This window comes from Eupeodes corollae, chromosome 2 (genome assembly GCF_945859685.1).
Source record: "Eupeodes corollae chromosome 2, idEupCoro1.1, whole genome shotgun sequence".
In the NCBI taxonomy this organism is placed as follows: Eukaryota; Metazoa; Arthropoda; class Insecta; order Diptera; family Syrphidae; genus Eupeodes; species Eupeodes corollae.
Window position 1 is genome coordinate 78,210,264 of NC_079148.1, and position 26,052 is coordinate 78,236,315.

The 26,052-nt window shown below is 30.7% G+C and overlaps 1 protein-coding gene across 8 annotated transcripts in view; it reads left to right on the forward strand.

Moving 5' to 3' along the window:
- Window positions 1-26,052, forward strand: part of LOC129945756 (disintegrin and metalloproteinase domain-containing protein unc-71) — a 506,847-nt gene that overhangs the window by 367,414 nt on the left and 113,381 nt on the right. For all 8 annotated transcript variants that reach the window (XR_008781514.1, XM_056055660.1, XM_056055659.1 and 5 more), the window contains exon 8: window positions 1,434-1,580. Coding sequence is in view for 7 of the 8 variants with exons in the window: in XM_056055660.1 (XP_055911635.1) it covers window positions 1,434-1,580 (147 nt within the window). In the remaining variant the exon portion in view is untranslated. The remainder of the gene's footprint in view (window positions 1-1,433; window positions 1,581-26,052) is intronic.

Genomic DNA, 26,052 nt, shown 5'->3' on the forward strand with positions numbered 1-26,052 from the left:
TAAAGCTAATAGATCTCTCGGTTTTATTGAGATATGCTTGTCAAGTATGGTCCCCCTTTTATGAAAACCATTCAATTAGAATTGAAATTCTTCAAATACGTTTTGCAGGATTTGCTTTACGTGGCCTCTTCTGGGATGATACATCCAACTTGCCTCCTTATGACGATCAATTAAAAGTGTTTGGTTTGCAAGCCTTATATATAAGACGCAACAACGCTAATATATCATTTACTCACTAATTATTAATGGGCAATATTTATTACCCGGCACTACTGAGTGAAATTCATCTTAACACTTTCCTCGAAGTCTGCGATCTATCTCTCTTTTCTATATCCTCATCACACTAACTACGGACACTTTGAACCAATTCTTTGTCACTGCAATGGAGCTATGCTAGTCTTCGACTCTAACATTAAGAAATCCCAACTGAATGTCACCCTCTACTTTTCCCTTTTTTAAGCCCACATTAATCGTCCCTGTTAATTTAAGTTTAATAAATTTAAAATTGTTAGTTCTTGTACATTAAAGACCTTTTGTGTGGGCCTTAGGGTAACATGGATTAATGTTGATAAACTGATAACAAAATATAAAAATAAAAATAAAAATGTTTTAAGTTAGTTGTAAGTTTAGTTAAGAATGAAGAAAAATAAAAATAAAATAGGCTCAGAGGACATAAGTGATGTAAAGTTGCATAAGCGCAATGGTATTGCAGCTCGCATATATTTAAACTTTGTGAGTTGCTTTACAGACGCACATTTTGAGCCAAAAATAGGCCTCGTCCAAAAGTTTTTTTTCAAAAGGTTTAAAATTGTAATTGTCAGATTATGTTCTTTAATTCGGTTTTATATTTTAATATTTATTTTTATTGTGATTCTGAATTTATATTTATATTTCTAAGAAATAGTTTTAACAAAATACTTAAGAAGAAAAAAAATTTAAAATATTATTAAACCCACAATAAAAATAGATTCCCATGTCTGTTTTCTTAGATATACTTTAATACATATGTGTGTATGTACATACATATATGTAAATATATTTGTTCACAGGAACAGGTTTTCCTTTATCCTTTGGAAACCTTTTTCTTTCGTTTTGTATTTCTATGCAAAATTTTATTTATTTTTATAATACCCTTCTTAAATGTTCCAACATCGCTTATACGTTTTTTTGTGTTTTGTTAAAAAAACAAACTTTTTTTTGATTCATAAATACAATGTCAATATTCCTTCCCCATATATCTATGTATCTACCTATATATATATATATATATGTTGGTAGTCCGATTCTCTGTTCTTCATCGTTTAAAAAAAAAAATATTTAAAAAAAAAAACGACACAGAAATATCAAAATACATTATTTGGCTACTTTGAAAAATAATATTTTTCATCATTTTGTTTTTTTTTTAAATATTTTTGTCTTTTATTTCCACACAGGATATCGAACACTGTTATTACCATGGCACAGTTAAGGATTATCCAGGAGCCAGCGCTGCGTTTCATACGTGTAATGGCGTTAGCGGTGTTATACACATTGGCAACGAAACATTCGTAATACATCCCTTCTATGGAGGAGATCTTTCGGTAAGCTTTTGTTAAAATTATTTTAATAACGTTGACAAATTATGCGACAGACGACTATTAACAATAGTAAATTATTCTAATTGTTATTTTTTTAAACTCGTACAAACGGCAAAATTGAAAAAATCAATGTTAAATTTCTATCTAACAAGTAGAAGTCGTTTTGTTTTGTATAAAGCTTATAAAATAAATAATCATATTTAAAGAGCGGTTGCATTGGTTCTTACCATTAACGGTGTTGTCATATATTTATTTTCTAATAATAATTGTGTTCAAATATTTTTAATTGTGTTAAATTTCACTAAATAAGTAAACTTATTTTGTTTTTATTGGCTAACCATATGAAATAATTATGTTCGAAAGTTCTCCCGGGTAAGGGGATAATTATTTGTTTTAAATTATATTATATTTTAATTTCCCCTACTTTCTTTGTTTGATTAAACGGATTTCACATTATTTGTTTTATTTGAATACATTTTTGTCCTATAAAGCTACTCTGCGTAGCTCAGTACATCTTGGTAAGAGTCCCGATACCAGTGATTTTTTTAAAATTTAAATACAGTTTTATTCGTATTTAACACTATTTTTTGTATTATAAATTATTTAATTTTAACACTTCTTCATTATATATGGATTGCTAGAATTAAAACTTCCAAAAAGGTTCTAATAATAATATTTAATCTGTCCGTTTCGGGCCCTGTGGTAACCTTAACCATGCAAAATGCATTCATTGAAAAAATTGGCAAATCGAAATCTTCTTACTGGTACTAGTATTGCCACGACTGCTGTAGGCTCTCTGTATCCCAACTAGCTTTTAAAATGTCTTCCTTTAAGGCTTAAATTTTTAAACTTTCTAAAGGTTGTTAAGAGCTACTTAAGACATTCAACACTGCAGTTTAAAAATTAAATGCAAATTCTGTAACCAACAATATGGTTGATAATTCTACTTTCACAAACACTAATGATTTAGCACAGCCCAAAATTCCTACTACTTTCTCTTCTGCAGATAAAGATATCCTTGCGCAATCAGGTTCAAGTGTTTATAACGGAGAAAGTCTCCTTGAAAACAAAAAAGTATAAGAAAAGTAGCCGAACAATTTATTAGGTGTATTAAGTTTCAAAAAGCCAAATAGCTTTGTTTCCTCTTTTGAATTAGTTACGAATACCATATTCTTCAAGTCATCTTCAACGCCAATATGGGTACAGCCCACAGAAACTTTAGACAAAGAAGTAACAAAAAGTCAAAAAAGAGGTGATTCTTTAAGAACCCAGACAAAAATCTTAACATGCTTGCTCTCTTCTACCGAAACATAAGGGGGCTTTGTAGTAAGACTGCTGAAACCTTTCTTAAATCTCAATCATTCCCACGCAACATATTCGTATTGAAACTTGGTTTAATTCAAGCTTTTCCGACACAGAACCTTTCAGTCAAGAGTTTAAAGTTTGCAGAAATGATCGTCATGAGGTGTTCTCAAAGCGGTAAAAAATACACATTTCTCTTCGTCTGTATGTTTTCCATTTCACCATCAATTGAACCCGTTGGTGTTAGGATTTAGTTACAGACTAAGACTATATTTATTCTAAACGTTTACATTCATCCAAAAAGTCTAGAATCTGTTCATAGCGAACTCTCATAAGACTTTTTTATCAATTTGTCCTACTCTGACACTAATATTTACTTTAAGGTGATTTTAATTTATCACACATTGACTTAATTCCGTCTGATAACGATTCCTGCCTTGAAGCCTCTCACTTTTCTTCACAATTGGAACTATCTTTTCCCGACGAAATAAAAAAAAATCAAACAACCTGTATTAAAAACTCAAAAAATCGTATTCTCGATTTAGTATTTCTTCTAATACTATTAGTCCCCTTGTTCTAGGATCTAGATCTGGAATCACTAATATTATAGATTTTACCCCCTTTTGGAAATTTTTCTTGACTTAAGTAATCACCTCATTAAACACAGTAATTGTTTTGAATACTTATATAATTTTAATTTCAGAAGAGCTAATTTCCAGTTGTTGTCTGTATTTTTTAAAATTCTGAAGTGTATGAAAAATAGAAAAGTACATCCTTTGAAACCTTAATGAATAGATGGCTCTGTTTTGACACTACTTATTGCCTAATGGGGAATTGTGAAACATCTAACCCTTTTTTCTTTTTTAATTAAAAAAAATATATATTTTTATGAGTGGCAATTGCTTCATAAAAAACCTAGAAACTGTAATCTTTGTGAAATAATTACAAATTTTACGTTTTCGAAATCACATCTTTAACGGTGTTTATTTTATTTATTTTTTATTTTATCAAAACTTTGAGAACAATTTTTATTTTGTGGTCAGTGGTACAATGCTCACTGATTTTAATGAATTTTAAAAATTGAATGTGTTTTAGTTGCGTGCGTCTTATGAAACGTATATTGTTTTTGGCAAACTTACAAAATTAAAAAAAAAAAAAAAAAACATTACTAAAGTCTCATTAACAGAAATCATTTTTAAAATCAAACTTTTGTTATCATATGCAAAACATTGTTGTTAACTTTTATTTAAGTTTTTAGAAAAATTCAATTGACATTTTTTTTCAAAAAAACAAAAATAAATTGATAAGAAATATTTATCGTCTCAAGTATTATGAGAAATAAAAAAATGTAATAATACTTTGTTAGAGTTATCAGTGAGGCTCGCATCGCAACATCTTTTATGATTTAAATATAATGTACTTATTAAAAACAACTTTAAAATATAAAATATCAATTAAATCTTACAAACCAATTCAGTCTATTAATAAATTATTACGGAATAAGTCCTTGAAGATCTATAAGGCTTTATTTTAATTTTTTTTAAAGCTTAATATTGAAGTCAAGTTTGGTGTTTATGAAAAGGGAATAAAAAGTCATTCCATTTTTATTTAAGTCCCAAGCATCTAAAGTAGAATTTGTATTTCAAAAATATTTATCAGATTCCTTAAAAGGAATCTAGTGTATTTACACAAAATAGGAATTAAATACTTATTTCAAATTCTAAGAAAGAAACAAAATTAACACTCGTATTCCATATTTTTACTTTAAGTCCCAAAACTTTAAGTGGTCAAAGTAATAAAATATTTGTTCACAAACATACAATTTTAAGTTAAAAATGTTAACGAAATAAATAGTGTTTCGTACTATTTTATTTGAACTCTTTTTCATGAATGTGGTGACTTTTTTCAGTTTAAACCTGAAATCATTCAATATTACATAAAGAAATATAAACATTGGCTAAACGTTTTATTTTTCAAAGCAATGACCTTGTTTTAATGGACATGGAACTCAATCTAATTTTCACAAACATTGTTGTACCAGAACTTCAAGCATGTTCATGCAACTGACTCCTACATCATATCTGCAAAATATTGGCATATCCTGCCTGTCTCGTCTGCTTTCCTTTGAACAGCAACGGTTCAATTTACCTCCAGAATTCATTTCGTGATCCCCATATTCAATGGTTTTTCATTTCTACGTCCTGAGGGTGTTTTTATTATTTTTTTTGTATTATTTTACATAATATAAACCTATATTTTTTTCCCATACGTAGGTAGATATACGATTTATGCATACAAACATCTGTACAGATATGAAACTCATTCATAGACACTTCTTATACCAAAGGCGAAAAGGAGAAATCATCGTTATGTGTGCAAAAACTTATAGCTTTTCGGATTTATGAGACTTGTGCGTTTTGAATTTATTGCATTTGTATTGATTTTGATTTGAAGCAGTTGCTTTCTTTTATGCCTACCCCCTACATCAATAATATTTTCTTCCTTTTCCTATCCTATCCCATTTTATATTTGTATGTATGTCAATTTTGTTTTTCTTTTTCTTTTGTTAACACTTTTATATTCCGTAGTTCGGTTTGTAAATAGAAAGGACCTTTAAATGTGTCATTGTTGTGAATAACATCATATGGGAAAATTTTGGTGGGTAAATGTTTGATTTCCTTATAGATGATGTTTTTTCTTCTGTCTTTTTTTTTGTTTTTTTTCTTTTTGTATTTTATTACGATTTTGATTGATGTTGTTTGATTTTTATAGTTGACATACCACCTATCATCAAAGATAGAGAGGCGCTGATATAACGATGAGTAAATATTGAAACTAATGTAGGTACACCAACATTTATAGAAATATAAATATAAATATTCAATGATTTTATTAAGGCGGTAAAATAACAAGACTGGGGTTCAAATTATGGAAGAAGATAAATTTATCGTGTTTTCTAAATGGCAATAACTTCGTTATACATTAAAGTTTGTAACATAAAAACAATCTAAAAACGTTTTTACAGTTACTGAATATTTTTTTTTTCTAATTTCCCGACTTTTTTATAGTTCCTTTAAAATAAAACTATTAAAATATGCTTAAGTTTAAATTTGTTTAACATTAACGTATCACTTCTGCTTTTTAAGATATCACTTTTAAAAATTCGAAAAACAAGTATAAGGCTTTTTGAGGCTATATTAATTTTTAAAGTAGCTTTTTTCAGTAAAATGCGTGATGGTTTTCAAAATCTATAATTCCTTTCTTTGATATTCAGTTGAAATATGTAGGTATATTATTTCATATAATATTTTTAAAAATCTTCATAAGTTGTTTAATTTATATTAAAACGATTTTAAACAGAAAAAGGCAAAAAGGATATTAACGTAAGTTTCTATTATCTAGAGAATAAAAAATACAAAAACATTGTTAAAAACTGTTACTATCAAAACATGAGCCAATAGTTAAAAATTTAAGTTTGTATTTGAAATCAGTTCTAACACTGCTTGTTTTTGGTAATTTTAAGCATTTTAAAAACTGATCCCAAGGAAAAAAATTAAATTTTATAAAATGTGTTATTTTGTTTATGGGGCAGATAAAAATGTAATTTCGACCAGTGTTGTTAGGTCAAAAACTTTACCTGCTTATACTAACATTTACGTTTACCTTTTTTAAATTATGGTCAAAAGTATAGCCATTTAATCTGTACTTTACTTCACTTACGCATTTGTTCGTAACGAATTTGGTTTATTTGAGATTTCACAACCCTTTTGTGATGCAATTAATTTAAAAAAAAAACGTGAAAATGAGTTTGATTCCGTGAATATCACTAACATATGCTTGACCTTTTCCAACGGTCAACAAGCGTATTTTTTTGAGCAACTAGATGCGACACAATTCTTCACTTTATTCAAATTAAATTCAAAACAAATACAGGCCATCTCAGTACTTTTGTTCGCAAAAACACGTTTTTGAATAATTGAATTGACTGTGTAGCATTGCCTCTAGCATTACCACACCTCCATTTCTCATGAATAATTGAAGTTTAAAAAATAACACCAACACACATACATATACATACGTATACAGTATCCCCCAAAAATTTCAAATTATAATAACAAAAAAAATCTGTCAAGGACGCTTAAGTGAAGCAATTTTTCAGGCAACTCATCAAAAGTTTTCCTCAACAAACTTAGAAAAAACTACCGCATTTTGTACGATGACGACGTTGAGCATGACGAAGAAGACGACGACAATGGCGACCCACGACGATGACTATGACGATGAAGAAAACACTTCAAGCAGCATGTCCTTTGATGAAAATCAAAATAAACTTTTGCGATATTATTCGTGCACCCCAGATGTTTGATGGTTTGGGTTGTTGTATATGCGAGACTGTTTGGGAGCAGCTCGGCTCGGGGCGGTTGGTTCAGGTCGGCTGCTGTTGTACTGGATGGCTGAGAGGATGGAGAAAATCTCGTTTTTGGATACAATCCAAACCGACAATTTTTCAATCTTCTATGTCGTCGCCATTGCCATTACAGGCAAAGATTCTTTTGAGCAAGAAACATGCTGACTTAAATTTATGAAATACATGCCTTATAGTTTCAGAGGTAGTGTTGGTTTTTTAAAAACAATAAACAAAACACATACCCCATACAGTTATTATTGATAACCAACATTTTCGTTTTTTTTTTGTTCTACTTCCCTAAATTTGAAACAGCTTACAAGACCTTCCTCTGGAAAACGTGTTTAAGATTGCTATTTCGAAGCTTATCCTTTAATTATAAATTTCAAATTTCTTGGACATACTTTCGAAGGTTTTTTAAATATTTGCTGATATGCTTATGATCTCCAGGATTTCTTCGCTAAGTTTATTAACAAAATTAGCAAACAAAATTTATAGAAAATATTGTGGCGAGCACTTCAGAAATGTTCCCATTTTATGAGAATTTTAAAGAAACAATAAAAACATAAGATTCATTAAATTGTTTGATAATTACAAAAAACATGCTAAGCCTTGACCGAAAAACGTTAAACATTTTAACCTCATTGACAAATAATAAATTGAAGATATTTTTAACCAATAATCTACGAAGTTTACAAAGTTTTTACCCATTCTTTGAATTTGATAAAAAAAAAATATAGGAAACATTAAAAGACAGCACCAAAATTTTAACAACTGAAAGAAATATTATATTCTAACCAGAATTAGATGGTGAAGGACTTTCGATATATTAAAAGCTTGAAACTCATAAATGGATAACATGTCAACATTTTTTAATTTTAATTTTTTAATCCCCTTACCTAATTTTTGGTTTTATTTTTGTGAGCAGGGGATCACTTAAGTAACACGACTTCCCAGACTTTTAATATCATATTCTTCAACAAAAGTTTTTTTTATTTTTGTTCCGCTGTCTCGTAAATTTCACCCACTGTCCGAAAGTTTAAGTGCTTCATTTAGAGATAAGTTATTTCCTTCCGCTTTTGCTTTCAATATTTTCATTATCATCTTCATCTCTGTTTTTTCTGTTTTTTTTATTATTGTGTTTGCCTTATTCTATATTTAATTTATTTGTTTGCTTAAACTCCTCCTGAAGCTTAGAGGTTTTTTTTATGAGTTGATTTTGATTTATTCAAGGATTATATGAATTTTAAGTAAGAGCCAGGCGGTTGTATACATACTATTGCTAAGGTTAAGTCAGCCCCCCCTCTCCATGTTAGAGTTCAGAATAAAGATACAGAATCTTAATCTTATCCGCAAAGTATTTTTTATTATTCGAAGAAGAAGTAGAAAAAAAAGTTGTTGCATAGAGTTTTGTTTGGTTTGAGAATAATAATTTAAAAATTGCATACCTATACACAAATAAAGTTATTTTGGAGTTGTAAAAAATTATGATAAGAGATTTTATGCGCGTTATGTTGAGTGCACTTTTGACTTGACTTTAAGGCCGTAAAATAAGAATTTATTATTATATAAATAATTTTATTACTCATATTCCTAATTTTCTTACTCAAATTGAATATTTTATTTATATTTTTGTTTCAAAAGTTATTTTAAACAAATACTAAAATTTCTTATGGTCGTAAATGAAGAATAAAATTTTGATTAGTTAAACAAAATATGTCAAATAAAAAGTTCTGCCAGTTTCAGATTTTTTTTTTCATTATATGGCCGTTTTGTGAATATCAGTAGATATTTTAAAAATACTTACTTTTTGTACACACTTTGTTTTATGTACAGAACGAATAAAGAGATGATATGGATATTAATGAACTAATACTTGAGTAATATAATAAGAATAGTTTAGAATTTTGGGATCATATTAACATTTTTTAGAAAATGAATTGTTTTTTACGCATTAAAACACAATTTTAAAGTCCTAAAAGTTCTCAACAAACACAAGTCCAAATTAAATTGAAAAAGTGTACCTTCGGTCTCTATGGCTTGCAACTAAAGTGTGATTTTTGAGCTATTATCTTTTTAACAAAATGCATCATTGAACAGTACTTCTTCAAAGATGATGCGAATCGTAACGTAACTGTGAAGTGTGAGCGCTACCGTGATATGATATCCAACTTTTTTTTGCCCAAAATGCAAGAGCTTAACTTGCATGACATTTGGTTTCAACAAGACGGCCGGCGGCGCCACATGTCACACAGTACGCGCAATAATGGGCTTATTGAGAGGCGAGTTCAGTGAACATATTATTTCAAATTCGGGACCGGTCAATTGGCCGCCTAGATCGTGCGATTTAACGCCTTTAGATTATTTTGTGGGGCTGTGTTGTAGCTCATGTCTATATAACAAGCCCGCTTCAATTGACGCATTATAAGACAATATTGAAGCATTTATTCTTGAGATCAGTCAAGATCAAAATTGGCATGAAAAATCTTTAACCTTTAAATTATATGGACCGTGATTTTATGCATTTTTCTGAATTGTATGCGTTTTTTTTTTAAAGTTTCTTATAGCTTTTAAAAAATCAACCTTTACAAAAAAAACACTGATGGGCTTAAAGGTTCTGTCTTGTCTTCGACACTCTTTTTTATTTTTACTAATGGTCTCCTGTCTAAGACTTCGTATACAATTAAATGCTTTTCTGGCAATGTGCGAAAAGCTCTTCACCTCGAAACCTTAACAAATATGTCTTGCTTGGAAGACATTCGCAACTTCTTCGCTGTCAATGAATTTAACTTGTATCAAAATCATCTAAATTCTTGCTATAAACGGGATGTGGTTTCTCGAGTGCATGCAGAATTTTCCCTTCCCTTCCAATTTGTCTATAATCTACATATACAACTAACACACATACGTCTAAAGCTTAAGCTTATATTTGTTTCTATCTTTGAGCTGCAACTGGGTTCTTTGTATTCGCAATATTTAAAGAAGAGCGTTAGAGTGATTGGTGAACAAACCTTCTTTTATCCGTTTGTTGTTTATATATATAAAAATCGCTCCTCAGCAAAGTGCGACAGTAAACTAGCTTCAGTAATACTTTTAAGTAGAGAGATTATTTGTTTTGACGTACTTCATGAATGAAGTCTTGTGAAAAAACACTGATTTTTTTCTCTCACTTTCCAAATGATCACACTCTACCTATGGCATAATACGGGCCAACAAATCCCCTTGGTGTATGTTAAAGTGTGTTTTTCTTAGTGCTAATAGTTTAATGTTATGGACACAATATTAGCTATATTATAAAGATAAGGGTATGCCATTATTACGAATGATTTAGAACAAGTGTTTACCGAATAAATTCCAGTATGTCAGCAATAACGGAATTTTGTCTGAGTCTTATTTTTGTAGAAAAGCAACTTCACATAATTCCAGAGAGAATTGTGCAGCAAGTGTTAAATCTCACAATCATGGAGGCCATCGTTGACAAGAATAAAATTGTATTTAACTTTAATTGAAGGATTTTGTTTATTGAGTGTACTTTGAAGATGCGACTTAAAATTTTAAATTTCAAGCATTCTTTCTTTTTGTGTTTTTGGAATAACATTTCAAATATTCGTGAGTTTTTATGAAATAAAAGCTTTTGATACACTTTATTTAACTCTGTACTGCAACTTAAGTTAATGAATTTGAAGCATTATGTAAGACGTGACACATTATTTTACTACGCCTAAACTACTTATAATATACATAGATGCACATCTTTAATATTTGAGCTTTATGCAATAATTTATTTAATTTATATGTACCCATGTATAAATACATACAAAAATAGCAGAAAAACGAAGGATAATCAAATTGGGACTTTTGGTTCTGTTTGTTTGCCACATCGACTCTATTCAATAATACACCATTGCCATCGTCATACCATGCCATGCCATACGGTGAACTGAAATCTACTTAAAATTAAAATTGTTTCATTAAAATTTTAATTACACTCCTAAATCAATAAGCGCGAATCTGAAATGCGATAAAATCTACATCTATAGGTGAATCGGAGTGCATATTGTACATGCATTCATACGTTCATATACGTTTTCGAAATAAAGTGAATTCTTTTTTTTTGGTTGGTTTCGAGCTGATTTTTATTTGGAATACCTACTTCGGTGTGTATAGAGTAGACCACATGCTACGCCAACACCGCCCGGCTACCGCGACGTGGCCGTGGCTGTCGTATACCTAGTGTATATAGTGAAATAATTAAGTGTTTGTCCGTGCACTCCAATTAGCAGAGATATCATCTGTTATCCGAGGTTTCCATTTTTTTGTATTTTTTTTTGTTTTTTGTTTTTAGGAAGGGCCAAAAGCACTAGGGAGTTCTTTAGTAGCTATCAGGTTAATTGTACGAGGTTTCAGATTGAATATTCAGCCGTGTATAAGTTTATTATGTGTCGACAACGTTCGATTTCGATTTATCGATTGAATCAAACAACAGCTGCAAAAAAAAAAACATTTCCCAAAGAGGGAATTTAGTATAGTTTGGTTATATTACTAAATGAAGTCAATTATTCCAGCTCTCCCTTTCTATGAGAACAAATTCGACTTACCTAATTAACATTTTAAGCTCAGTTAAGTAGATTTTTAGTTGGAAATTGATTTATACTAGCATTTATCTTCACAGGTTAATATGTTTGTAAGCGTTGGCAAATAGATAAATCAATTAATAATAAAAAAAAAAAACAATACAATATTTTTGAACAAAAAAAATATGATGTTGAACTAATAGTTATCAAAAACGCCACTGAATGAGCTTGATAAGGCTGATATACTGAGAAAAAACACACCTAATTTAAACAAATGAATAAAGTTTAATACCAAAAAAGTAAATAGTATTATTTTTTTCATTTCATCAAAAAGATGGTACACAAAACCAGTAAAACTTCGTTTGTAGTTTCTATATAATATATATAGTCCTGATGCTTACATCTCGTCATTTTCAAAGTGAGTGTCGTAAAAAGTGAAATAAGACGAAGCTTTCAAAAGCTGAATTCTATAAAGGTGAAATAAAGTCAATTTTAAGTAGTTGGTGATATTCCACTCTGACAAAGTGAAAAAGGCCACATTATTTTGAGAAATAAAACCAACTTATTTTCCCGGTGAAGTATGTAATGAGGTGGTATGGTGCATGCTACCCTCCTGCTTGGGCACACTATAGGATTTGGGATAAGTGAGAGGTTGAGTATATCCCAATTTTCTTCGCAACGTTAGATTTATTTCACTTTGTTTAAGTGTAACAAAACAAACTGTTGGTTTTCAGGCCAATTCTTGAAATTTGATCTCATTTCACTAAGCCATATGCGAATCTTTCATACATCTCTTTGATGGTACTCTTTTCAAGGCATTTGAACCATACACATAATGCTCCAACTAATCGTATTTAACACAAGCAAATTTAAATTTTCGATAAATTGTATTAAATTCTGATTAGCATTGTTAAATTTTATGAAAGTTTCTATTTTCATAGACAGTTTTTAAACAAAATGGCTTTAGAGTTAAGTTCTCAAGCTCATCTTTATTTTTCAATAAATAATAAACATAATGTGGCTAGAGCGTTGGACTGCGACATATAAATCCTGCTCTGTCCAGGGCCAGAGGAGCCTTCGCTCTGATAAAACAGTTGTTTTACAGCAGTCGAATTGACCCCAGAGTGAAGGTAATTTGCTACATGGCCCTGATACGGCCGATGATCGTTTATGGTGGTCTTGTGTGGTTCAACGTTGCCTTTCCTAGATGGAAAAGTTTCGGGTGTTCGTGCGGCAGTGTTTACGACGCTGTATTGGCCTATATAGAACAGCCGAATCTTCTTATGTGCATTACTATTTCAACGAGGTCCTATACAACGGGGCTCGAATAAACAGAATTGACAATTTTGTGATAAAACTCGTTCGAGGTCACATTGCAAGAGCTATGTCTTCGACCAACAATTTAATTTTCGGGGCGTTCTATCCGAATGACGAATATTTTAAAAGTTCACTCTTGAGCGGCTTCATGCCACCAGAGGCATTCCTCTTTTTAGACATATGCGGTCTGATATCGGATAAATTGGCAGTTCCGCTAATTTAACACGTCAGACGAACGAACGTTAATATGCGACTCCTGTACAATCGGGACGGCAGTTGAAAGTGGGTAGTCGGGATGGGGTTTGAAGCCTTGGCCGGCTTACATATTTGTTTTATAGTTTCACGGTTTAGTTTTAAGTAAAATAGGCATGGTGACACAAAAAAATATAAAAATAATAATACATAATTTCATAATGCTAGTACCCGTAGCATGATGGTTAGTGCGTTGGACTGTCATGCAAGGGGTATTGGGTTCAATCCCTACCTGTGCCACCTTAATTTAAAAAAAAAATAATTTTCGCGGGTACTGCCTCTTGCGAGGAATTGACAAATCCTTCAAGAGTAATTCTTGTCATGAAAAAGTGCTTTCTCAAACTAGCCGTTCGGATTCGGCCTTAAATTGTAGGTCCCTTCCATTCCTGACAACAGTACTCGCAAACAGGAATGGTTGAGAGTTGTAAGTCACTAGGCCCTGGTTCACAACGGATTGTTGCGAAACCCCATTTGATTTTTGAATACAAAAAAACGTGGAATAAGAAAAAAAAAGAAAATGAAAAATATAAAACAAAAAATGTTAGATAGTTAGATGTGCTGCTGTGCTTGTTCAAGTTGTAAGTAGTTTAAATGTAGAATAGGTAGTTTAATTAGTTAGTTAAAAGGATATTGATATTAGTTTTTTTTTTTAAATTTTCTAACAAATACAAAAACAAATAAAATTGAATTGAAGTTTAAAAGATCTTAGGACCGAAAGACATTAAAATTAAGTATTATTGTAAAACTTAGAGTGTCCGTATGGGAACAGTAAGCTAATTGTAAGTTATGTATAATTAGGCTAGTTTTATGAATTTTTGTCTAGCTTTAAGATAGTTTTAAGAAATAAAGTTGATGACTAAAAAGGCTGAACAGCCAAAACCATAAACCACAAAATACCATGTGTTCTTGATGCTCCCTACTTTTTCTTTATTAATAATGTTTCTTAGATCATCGAGTCCCTGACTTTGTCCTAGTTTGTTTTTCTCCATTTGTTTTAATAAGCCAAATATATAAGAAACTGTATGAACACTAGGGCGTATACGAATTATTTTTTTAAATAATGGAATTTACTTTTTTTGCCACATTATTGTGATTTACACTTATTCCATTTGATTGTATATTATCATATTTTACAACTTTATAAAACTGCAAGACAAAATCTGTGGTTGAAGCCGGTTTAGTGAAGATCGTATAAATTTGGTTATGGCTGATATTAGGAAGGTCTTTATATCAATTTGAGTTCTACCTTGCTTAATGTAAGAATATAAATTAATAACATTTTTATTTTTTTTAATATTTTATGAGATCGAAACTTCAACGATTCAAATAATTTGCATTTGATAAAATATGTTTTTTTTTAAACATCTTTGTGGTATTTCTTGAATTTCTCTTTTTACAGCAAATTAAGAAAGGTTATTTGTTTTCTAATTTACGAAAACGTCCCAGATTGACTCACTAAAGGTACACGAAAAACTATATGTCCACCCCATTTAACTATTCATCCAAGAAAACAGTTCAGGTTTTAGGTCAGTTCGATAGGGTTAAACCGTTGCGATGTGCTTTTGTGATCGAACATATTCATAAAAGATCTAGTCCAAAATAATACAGGCACTACGTACTGAGGTCTGGCATTAAACTATTCTTATACAAGCAACAAAGAGAAATGCACAACGAAAATGAATTTTCGATTAGTTGCATAGCAAATAAGATGATACACATATACGTACATAGAACATACTTATTCAGAAGTGGGATATGCTGAAATTATTGTTGCAGGTTAGGTAATTCATTTGTCGATTTCATTTCGGCAAAGGATTGTTCGATACATGTTTTTCTAAAATTCAGGATTCAGAATTGAGATTCTAATTTTGTGCCTTGTACCTGTGTATGAACACGAATACGAGTAAGAATACGTTCATGTCCGTCCTATATATTATACTGTCCTGTACTGTCCTCTATCCTATCCCATTCTATCGTGATGATGAAATTTGCTCTTCTTTTGTGTGTGTTTGGGTCAGTATTAGAGACAATTGCATCGATGTGTGTTGTCCTTTTCCTTTGTTTAGTATATTTTCAATGATTACTTCTGTTCCGGTTTCCATTTTGTGTTGATTGGAGAATTAAATTGGGAACTTTTATTGTTCAAGTAGAAGAACGAGTATACATATACGCTCTTAGTTGCTGAAAGTTCTTCTTTTTCTACTTCTTGGGCAGAATGATGAGAAAATAATTTGATATTTTAATTGAAAACTGAAAAGTAAAAGGATGAACCGTAAAATTGCTAGGTTTTTAAGTGAAGAAATTCATTTGCTACAATGAAAAGTTCGTTTAGAAGTGTATTTCCTTCATTTATTTCTCATTCAATGCTGGCGCTCGAAGTTACTTTATTTGAAAAATGTGGGGTGGGTTGGGGTAAGAAATAGAAAGTTTATGCAATTTTTGTTAATTGGATTAAATAGTAAGTTCTTAGCAAAATATTATTTACCTTGTTGTTATGTTGAAAGTTTCAAATAATATCTAAATTAAGTTGAGTTTTTGCAAATATGTGGGTTCAACGAATATTAGAGTATGTCCATAAGAATCTATCTGGCATTAGGCAAAGGTAGGTTAAAGGTAAGTTGGTGCGTAAGTTATGAAAAAAATTTTGATTTATGAAATGATAAATGTTGTCTTGGATATTTTATCCTTTTTGACAAATCATCAAAGTGTTTTTCGTTTTCAATTTAAAAAGTGGTCTCTTCAATTCAAACTTTTGAGCTTTTCAGATAAGGATAATTTTCAGATAAATTTCTGTTGAATTTTTTTTTTAATGAGACCTTCAACGATAAGAACTTTATCAAAAGATTTAATTTTGAATAACCTTCATTTATGGAAAACATAACCCAATCTTAACCATTTTGTATGTAACTGTATCAGCTTCGAATTAAAAGAACTTTGTTTTTTGTTTACAATATACATACAAAATTATATTAGTACATTTTTAATTATGGAGATAATTAATTTAATGAAAACTATCAGAAATAATAGTTAGCGGAGGGAAAGCGGGAACGCAAGTCAGTGGTTCCCCTCTTCTCTGTAACCTGGTGGTAAATGAAATCATAACTGGTCCGGATGCGGAGGTTTCAGACTGAGCCAAAGTACCATGGGAGTGAGGGTACTTTAGGCTGATCGATGTGGACTGGGTGTCAACCCACACAAAACCGATTTTAAGCCCTATTTTCGAGGAAAAATTCCATTTGAGTATATGGGTCTTATTTTAGACAAAAAATTAAATTGGAAAAGCTATGTACAAAAAAAAACTATTGTAGCTCTCTTATTTTTTCAAAAAAAAGCTATTGGCAATGAATGGGGCTTACAACCCGAACTGCGCACCGGTTATATAAATCGCTAATCAGGTGGCAATAGGTTGGATTACTTTAGAAAAAGCTATGAGTTATGACAAACTAAAAAAAATTCCAACGTTCATCTTGCCTATGTATAAGCGGGTCGTTTCGCACGACCCTTTTCGTGACACAGGATACCCTTATCTACCGAACACCATTGAATATGCTTTCCAAGCTCTGCTATTCACCTCATAGCTTCATCAAAGAGGGCTTACGACAAAATTGGCCACTTCGTAAATCTTAAGTATTTAAAAATCAATTCCTAAGCACAAAGACTATACCATCTCTGCGATTCGACAGAAACTTCCAAATTTCTATACATTCCAGATAAAAACAAAATTGAGGGGTTGGTAGAGGTGTTTTAAGTGAAATTTTTGTTGATAAGAAAAAGTCTTGTCCTGAAAACTTCCTATCAACATCCGATATCAGGCCGCTATCAAATCTCTGGACTCTATCTCTACAAGCTCTATAACAGTCCATAACCGTCAATCATCTTTAATGGAAATGGAACAACGGTTTAATATTCACCTTTGCTGATTGCTAGATGAACTCGCGAGAAATCGTACAGTACAACCCATTCTACCACTTGTTTCTAATGCTGGCATACCAATCTCTACATGTTAACTATTGCTAATGCGAGACGCATTGAAGAAGTCACGAAAAACATCTGGCCTTCACTATAGATTTAAAGCACTCAAAGTGCTTGCAATCTCTAAGACGATAACATATAAGCTCGGTAATCGTTGTCATAACTGACCACTGGCTCTTAAAAAGGCACTTTTGCAGATACTGCATGGATGAGGAAGAGGAGGAAACAGTTCTTCCATTCCTCTGTACATTCCTACATACCTAGGAGAATTCTTCTAAAACGATCTAAGCGATCTCAGTCATAATAACATAATCAATCTTTCATATTTCGTAAGGAACTCAAACTGGTTTCATTGAACTTAGAAGACATCCTCAGGATTCATGTACTATTACAATGGGCTATTTTACTGGCCTAAGTGTGTCCTACTCCATCACTGACATCAACTCTACCCTAGCCTAACCCAACCCATTTCAAAACTAACAACTATACTATTAAACATCGAAAGTACCATTTAATCTTAATAGAACCAACCATGGATGAAGGGAACCTATAGTTTCAAACCGAATTTGGACGGCTAATTTTACTCTAGGAGAATTTGTTAATTCCTCGCAAGAGGCAGTACCCATACAAACATTTTTAGATGGCATAGACAGGGATCGAACCCAAGACCTCTGGCATGACAGTCCAACGCACTAACCATCATGCGACGGGTACTACCCAGTTAATCATTTGATTCAAAAAGCTTAACTTTCTTTATTTTTATTCACTCTCTTAGATGTCACTAAACTTATTTGATCCCCTAAAACGCCTTCCTTCATTTTAACACTTTTGTTATGTAATTTTACAATTCAAAAACACTCTTTTGGGTAAAACATCACGTCCTGAGAAATTCGAATTATAATTTTTCTTTGGAATATTTCCCCCTATACGACACATTGTTAACGTAAACGATATGTTAAAAATTTTCCCTCGGTTTAAATTGGTTTAGATACAAACATCCAGTTTCAATTAAAATTTATTTAAGGAGGGATGCACAATACTTGAAAGTATTTAGATTAAAAGACTCATCAAAAGGACCAATTGCTGTTTCCTGCTCAACTAACTAAATCTTACCAAAGCTAAGGGTATTTGAAATTGCTAGCTTAATAGCGATATTATAATAGTTAATAACTCTATTTTCTGTCATTCCTGTACTGTAAAAAACACTTAATCGATCAAAACCTATTCTAGCTAATCTACTTCCATATTGCATTTTTTGTTTTGAATATTATTTCGAAAAGCACTGGCACATATCGCAGAGATTAACTTATGTAAGACACTTCAGAACCCTTGTTGTCATCGTCTTTATTGTTCATGTAATAAACACCTTCACAGTCCTTTTGACATAATCTTTACGATCATCCTCCTCCAAAAAAGAAAAGGGTTTTACTTTAGTCACCAGAGAAATGTTCATTTTACAAACACACATTAAAAGAAAAATATAAACTTATACATATGTGCATATTATAATAATCAGTTCAATCGACATTTTTATGTTTTATTTCCATATGTATTGTGTATTTGTATAAACACAACTGCTCCTTTTTGGATTCCTTTTTGTGTATTCGTGGCGCTTTTCCATGGACACCTCTTATAACACCAAAGCAAAGACAAAATAATCATATATCTATGTATTGAGTAAATATTATGTAAGAAGTGGAATAGATTTATACATAAAAACAATCGGTATAGGAACACTCGTAACTTATATTTTTTTGACAGAAAAGCAAAAAATATTGCCAAAAAATATTTATATCCACATAATATATTATACAAATACATATGTACAGTGAACATATGTGTAAACGTATATATACCTCTTTATAAAGGGTGGGTCAATAGTGATTTATTAATTGGAATTGATATAACTTTTTTATTAATAATTAAGTTTAAAATCACAGAATATGATTAATGGATTTTTTTAGTATCAGGACAGTGGTGGTTATGTTTAAATAAATATTTACTCTTCAAATAACCTATCTGAGAAATGCGAAGAACTTAGAGGCCAATTAAAACCTGATTTTTCTTTTTTAATCTGTTGCTAAAAATGTCCGTTACTAGCGCCATTGTGGCTCGAAAGTATGCGCAGTGGCTGGCCTGCAATCGTTTTAAATCAAAAAACAATGGCCCTATAATGCACTAAAGTGAATGCATTTCCGACGAATGGAACAACATTGTGTTCATAGTTCCCATATACGGAAATTTTATTTATTAATGAGACCATTTATGTGGACGATGAATAAAATCATGTTGCTGCATTCCCTTTTCTTGAAAATGAAGTACGCAAACAATACGTATCTAAAAAGTCATGGCTTTAATTCTTGTCCAAATTATGTCCTTCGCATTCCTCGGCCTTTGGGGTCTTCCAGCTTAATGAAGATCAACTAAAGCTTGTTGTTGACGAAAACTAGCCACCATTCCATAACCATGTGCGCAGACGGTGGCTTTCGCATATCAGATTGGCCCTATCCATAGGGAAACTTTTGACCCACCCTGTAGATCTATTTCTTAAATTGAAGTGGTATTAGAGTTCAATGCATAGACTTTTTATACGATATACCTATACGCGAAAGAGCAATCAAAACAATATACAATCATTGAAAATGTGCGACACAACACATATAACCACAAACAGAATGTTATGGGGTGATAACCAAAAACAAAAGGCAAACAAACAAGAAGAAGATCCTTAATCGAGAGAATCGCAGATAACCTATTTTTCTATAATAAATTCAGCAGGCACCATCAATGGGACATCTTTTGACAGGGAAATCTTGAATCTGCATAACGAGGTTGGGTTCGGGATTGCCATTGTGAGGCACAAACAATAAAACGCATTGAGTTTCAGCGGCTCGGGGAATAAAAATGATACACTTTGACATTGTGGTGGTGGTGATGGTGGATAGCGAATCCTAACGAACATATTATGGGATCAAATTCCATGTCCCGCTAACAATTTTTGGCATGAACGAAATAACAATCGAATTTAACGGTGTGACAGTTCGTGGGGGCTTGTTGAAGCCCGAATCTTATCACTCTGCGTCTGGATGGCCCGACTTTTTCTGCTTTTATTTTTAGGAATGCCATTCTACTTGATGTTTTTTTTTTGTTCCGTCTATGATAGCGTGTATTTTGTATGTGGGTTTATGTACATTTATATGTTTATAGAAGCAATAAAAAGGTAATTTTGTAACTTTGTAATGATGTACTTTTTCACACCGCGCACTATTACACCCTAATTATGTGTTTATTTTAGCTTTCATAACATTTATACTACCATCAGGTTATTTAAAAATTTGAATGATGCTTGTTATTATTTAATATATGTATTCTCTCTATTAATTCTGGATTTTAAGTAGATTCAAAATCGTAATTTAAGTATCAGCCTTTTAACTTTTTTTGTTTTAACTTTCCACTGGAAGTTATAGCAATTTTTAGAAAGCATTCAACTTAGGGTCAATGTACTTAGTCATTTAAAAAAACAAAAATCAAATTGTTAATAAGAACAACAAAATACAAAATACAACATAAGTCAACCAAAATTTCAAACATTTGTTTGAGTTTAAATTACTGCTTTTGGGAGACTCAACTAATCTGCTGTCAAAAAAATGGGTTCAGAATAAGATGGAAAGGTCTACAAATTTAAACAAAACACATAGCCTTACTGCACAACAGCGTTACCCCCCAATTGTGGTAATCGCAAATATTAAAGAGTGTCCCTATAAATAATTTTTCAATTATAAATATTCTAAAACTGCAATTATAATTATTATTCCTTTATTAACTTCACCTAGGAAGTTTTTGTAATGAGTCCGGGGTGTCAAATTGAAAATTTTGACATTTCTCGACGTTTCAAAGTCCCTATAAAAGATTTTTAGAAAGATGTCTGTGAGTGCGTGTGTACATACGTTCGTAGTCCCTACGTTCGCTACGTTTTTTTCGTTGTCCATAGCTCAAGAGCCAGTATAAATATCGACTTCAAATAAATTCTGCTAAAGAGATAATAATGCGGAAAGGCGCCTAAAGTGATTTTAAGAAAATTGCATGGGTGGTTTTTTTACCATAGCAGTTTAAAAAAAGGTGAAAATCTTGTTTAACACTAAATATCTTATGAACCAATGACGTTGGAGACTTGAATTAAAATTAATATTATATATTGTAACGTGATAAAAACCAAGTGCATTTTTGGAAAAAAAATCAAATAACAGTTTTTATTTAAATCAAAAAAATTTCAATTCGAAAATTTTACGACTCAAATATGATTTCATCTCCAAAACAATTTTGTACAACGAAGAATGATGGTTTTGATATCTGATAAAATTTTCATACAAATCTAAATGACAGTTTTTTTTTATAAAAAGTGTAAACATAAAAAACATTACTCAAATTTGGTAAAAACTGAATGTCGACTCAAATATCTTCAAAATTATTTTATCTTATAAGAAATATTATTTTCAACATTCGGAAAAATGTTGACAAAAATCGAATTGACAGTTTTTTTACAAAAAATAAAAACCTAAAAAAAAATAATAAAACTTGGTAAAAATTGATTTTTGGCACAAATATTTTTTCAAAACTTTGAGATATTGGCTTTAAACTACTTTTATTTTTCAAAAAATATTGTTCTTAACATTCAGTACAATTTTAAAATAAATCGAATTGATAGTTTTGTTTACAAAAAATTAATCTAACCTACAAAAAATTGAACAAAAATTGGTAAAAATCGTTTTTCGATGTAAATATCTTTTCAAAACTTTTTAGACATTGGCTTTAAACTAATTTTATCTTATAAAAAATATTGTTTCAAACATTCCATTAAATTAAGAGCAAAATCAAAATGACAGTTTTCTTAGAAACAAATAAAAACCTAAAAAAACAATACTAAAACTTGGTAAAAAATTACTTCAATAAAATAAAATGCACAACAAATAGAACGCAAATTTGGTAAAAATTGATATGTACATATTGACAAACTTTTAAGCAAGACAAATCGACAGACGGGATGGGAAGTTATCAGTGGGGACGCATCCCAACCTCTTTTTTATTTCTAGTCCTGGCGAGCAAACTTATTGTAAATGATTTGTATATAGAGAGACGGACGGAATTTCAAAATTCAAATTTCAGAGAGACCAAATACCGAAAACCCAAAGTCTCGGAACTCTATTGCAATCATTTTTAAGTGACACACTGCAAAGGTGTTGCACGGGTGTTGCTTAAGAGTAATTCTTGTCTTGGCATTTAAACATACAGGTCCGCTCCATCCATAAAATGACTCGCATACAGTGGTAAGTCACTAGGCCCTAGTTCTCTACCAAGTGTTGTGTCACATATTTTGTTCGTTTTATAGTCATTAATTAACAAAATATACCTTGAGTAAATAAAAATAAAACGCACATAAAAATGTGCTTTGAGCTTGTCCACCTTAGAATCTACCACCGTTCCGATGTACGAATATCTTTCCAAAGCGCAATGCTTTCGACTGCCAATAGTTTTAATTAGTTGCTGTGGTTATATTATACATTACATTAGCTTGCAACAATTACACAAAATTTAATATTTAGGAAAACTTTATTTATTTTTATTAAATTAAATAGTGTAAGTTTTTTTTAAGCATTTTTTCTTTGAAAATTGATCATCTTTAAAGTAAAGATACACATTATGTTATTTTTATTTTGTTATTCTCCTTTACGGAACATTCTGGATACACCCTTAATTAAAATACAATAGAAATACCTACCCTTAATTTTATTTTAACTAAAACACAATGAAACCAACTAAGTTGAGATACCTAAAATAGCAATATTTAATTTGGCTTTGAATTTCGCATAACTATAAATGTATGTTATTATTTAAAAAATTCCTATAATTATAAAACAAGTAGTTTTATCACATCCACAATACAAATCTAAATATCATTGTTCAAACGTATTCATATGATATCATTATATCTAATTATGTAATTATTTTCGTGCTAAAACCCAATTTGGTTAAATGGTGGTATAAGTAAATATGGCTACATCCATGTAGGCAATAAATGATTGATATTTTATAAATAGAATAAAATCAATATTACACTAACATATTACCTGACCGCTTGATTACCTATTTGATAACCACCGTTTCCCCTTATTATTATAATAATATATTGGTGTATTTCGATAGTTCAGAATTTCGTTAATCCTTTTGACTGTGTTTCATACAACGACCACGCACTATATCTTTTTATTACTCGCATAATTGTTTTATCATCAACATATGTGTTACCTGGGGCGGAATCAGGGAAGGTATATATATATAAATATGTTTCTGAGATGACAATGTAGTACGCCAGTCGCCCACCAAACACAAAATAAGGAAACATACAAGCAAAAATGTATTCTTTGCTCTGTGATCAAAGCTGAATGAACTAGGTTTCTGTGTTTGTTCATTTTTTTAATTTTAACTCTAAAACGTGATATCCTGAAGAACATTTTAATTAAAATTTAATTAAACTCTTATACCTATAGCGACTAGAATAAACGCACAATCATACACCTATACATTGTATACATAATGTGCACATGCAAATATGTATGGTTTGTTTGAGATATGAGAGGTTGACCATAAAAGTTCATATTTTTGTTTCATTCGAATTTTTTATTTTGAAATACGAATATTTATAATTGTAAAAACTATAAAACCATTTTCCACAAACAAGGTTTAAATTAAAATAACAAAAATTAATAACCTTGTTAATACATTGCATATGCTATGCACACATTTTAATTTTATTGAAGAAAAAATCTTAAATTTATTGTACTCTTCACAAAACACAACTAAATACAAATATTTGTTCTTGAATGACCGTATAACATTAAATCATATTATATTTTGTGTTTGTAATTACATGCTCTAGTTATAAAGGTTCAATGTTCATGTTCTAGCGAATAGGAAATGGGATGTCCTGCCATGTCACTGGCCTTGATAAAGGAAAACGAGTAAATAATATAAAAATAAAAAAAAAAAAGAAAAAATATATCAAAAGAAAAGTGTCAAGCGCAAATACACATCACCATTGAGTTCTTTTTTATCCTCTTCAAGAAAATGATTAAAAAGGATTAAGTTTAAAACTCAACTTTAATCAGATTTATTTTTCTTTTCTGTAATAACTAATTAAAAAGAATTTAAGAATGAAATGAGTTCTATTTATGTTTTAATTAAAAAAAAGTAGCTGGTTTCACTCGGGTAGAAAATTAAAAATAGATAAAACAATACTTGAACATAACATTAATACATTTTTTGTTTTAATTTAAACCTGTGGAGTATTTGAAGTTAGAAATGTTGGTTTAATTATGAGTCCATATAAAATGTAGTTTAAAATTTTTGTTCGACAATAATTTGTTACATAATTCTTGTTTTGACGAAAAGTAGGTTCATTGAACATATATAGGAGTCTATAGCATCATTATCATTATGTTAATTTAGTTTTCAGAGACGTTAAACTTCCAGTATTTATTTAAGAGAAAATGAATTAATAGTTTTTTTTACAAAAAATAATACAAAAATTGGTTAAAATTGCTTTGTTTTGTTGACTCAAATATCTTACGAACAAATACTTAAAACTTCAAAGCTCGAAGTGCTAAAACTCAAAATTTTGGTAAAATATTACTAATTTTTCATAAACTTCTTAAAAATGTGTCCTAAAACGTTCAGATTTATTTTCTCGATAAACAGTGGTACATTGAATGTATTGTATAGAATTTTTAGTAAATCTGCTATTGCTAACATTTATAGGTAAAATAACTCCTCAAAATAAACATAATATAACTCCCCAAATTGTGTATTTATTGCCTTTTGAAACTAAATTAATTCTATTATCAAAATGCGTGCTCTGTTAAAAAAAAAGTTCCTTTCATTTAATTGTGGTCAACGACGAAGCTCATTTTTTGCTCGATGGGTCGTTATAAGCAGAATTGACGATTTTGGAGTAATATCAACCAGAAGCATTGCAAGAGCTACCAATGCATCCAGAAAAAGACACAGTTTGGTGCGGTTTATAGGCGGGTGACATCATTGGACCGCACTTCTTCAAAGATGATATGAATCGTTTTGAATAATGAGCGCTACCGTAAGATGATATCCAGCTTTTTTTTGCCCAAAATGCAATAGCTTGACTTGTATAATATGTAGTTTCAACAAGATTGTGCCACATAGCACGCACAACACAATGGACGAATTGAGAGGCGAGTTCGGTGAACATTTTATTTCACGTTCGGGACCGGTCAATTGGCCGCCTAGATCGTGTGATTTAAAGCCTTTAGACTATTTTTAGACACGCCATTTTACTTGATTCTCATTTAAAAACTTAAAAGAATTCAAATAAATAAAAAGTCTGTTTAAGGTTCAATCTATTGAATATCAATGAGGCAATTAGAGTATAGCAGGAACTGCAATACGACTACTGCTACTAATTTATTACAATTCTCTACTTTTTGTTCGAATACATTCTCAAAACACTCACAAGTCGTTTGCATCTTTACAGACTTTATGACGACATTTGCTTAATAAATTCATGAAATTCACCTTGATAATTTGAGTGAAATTGTACTTCATGACTGCTTAGTTATGTGGATTT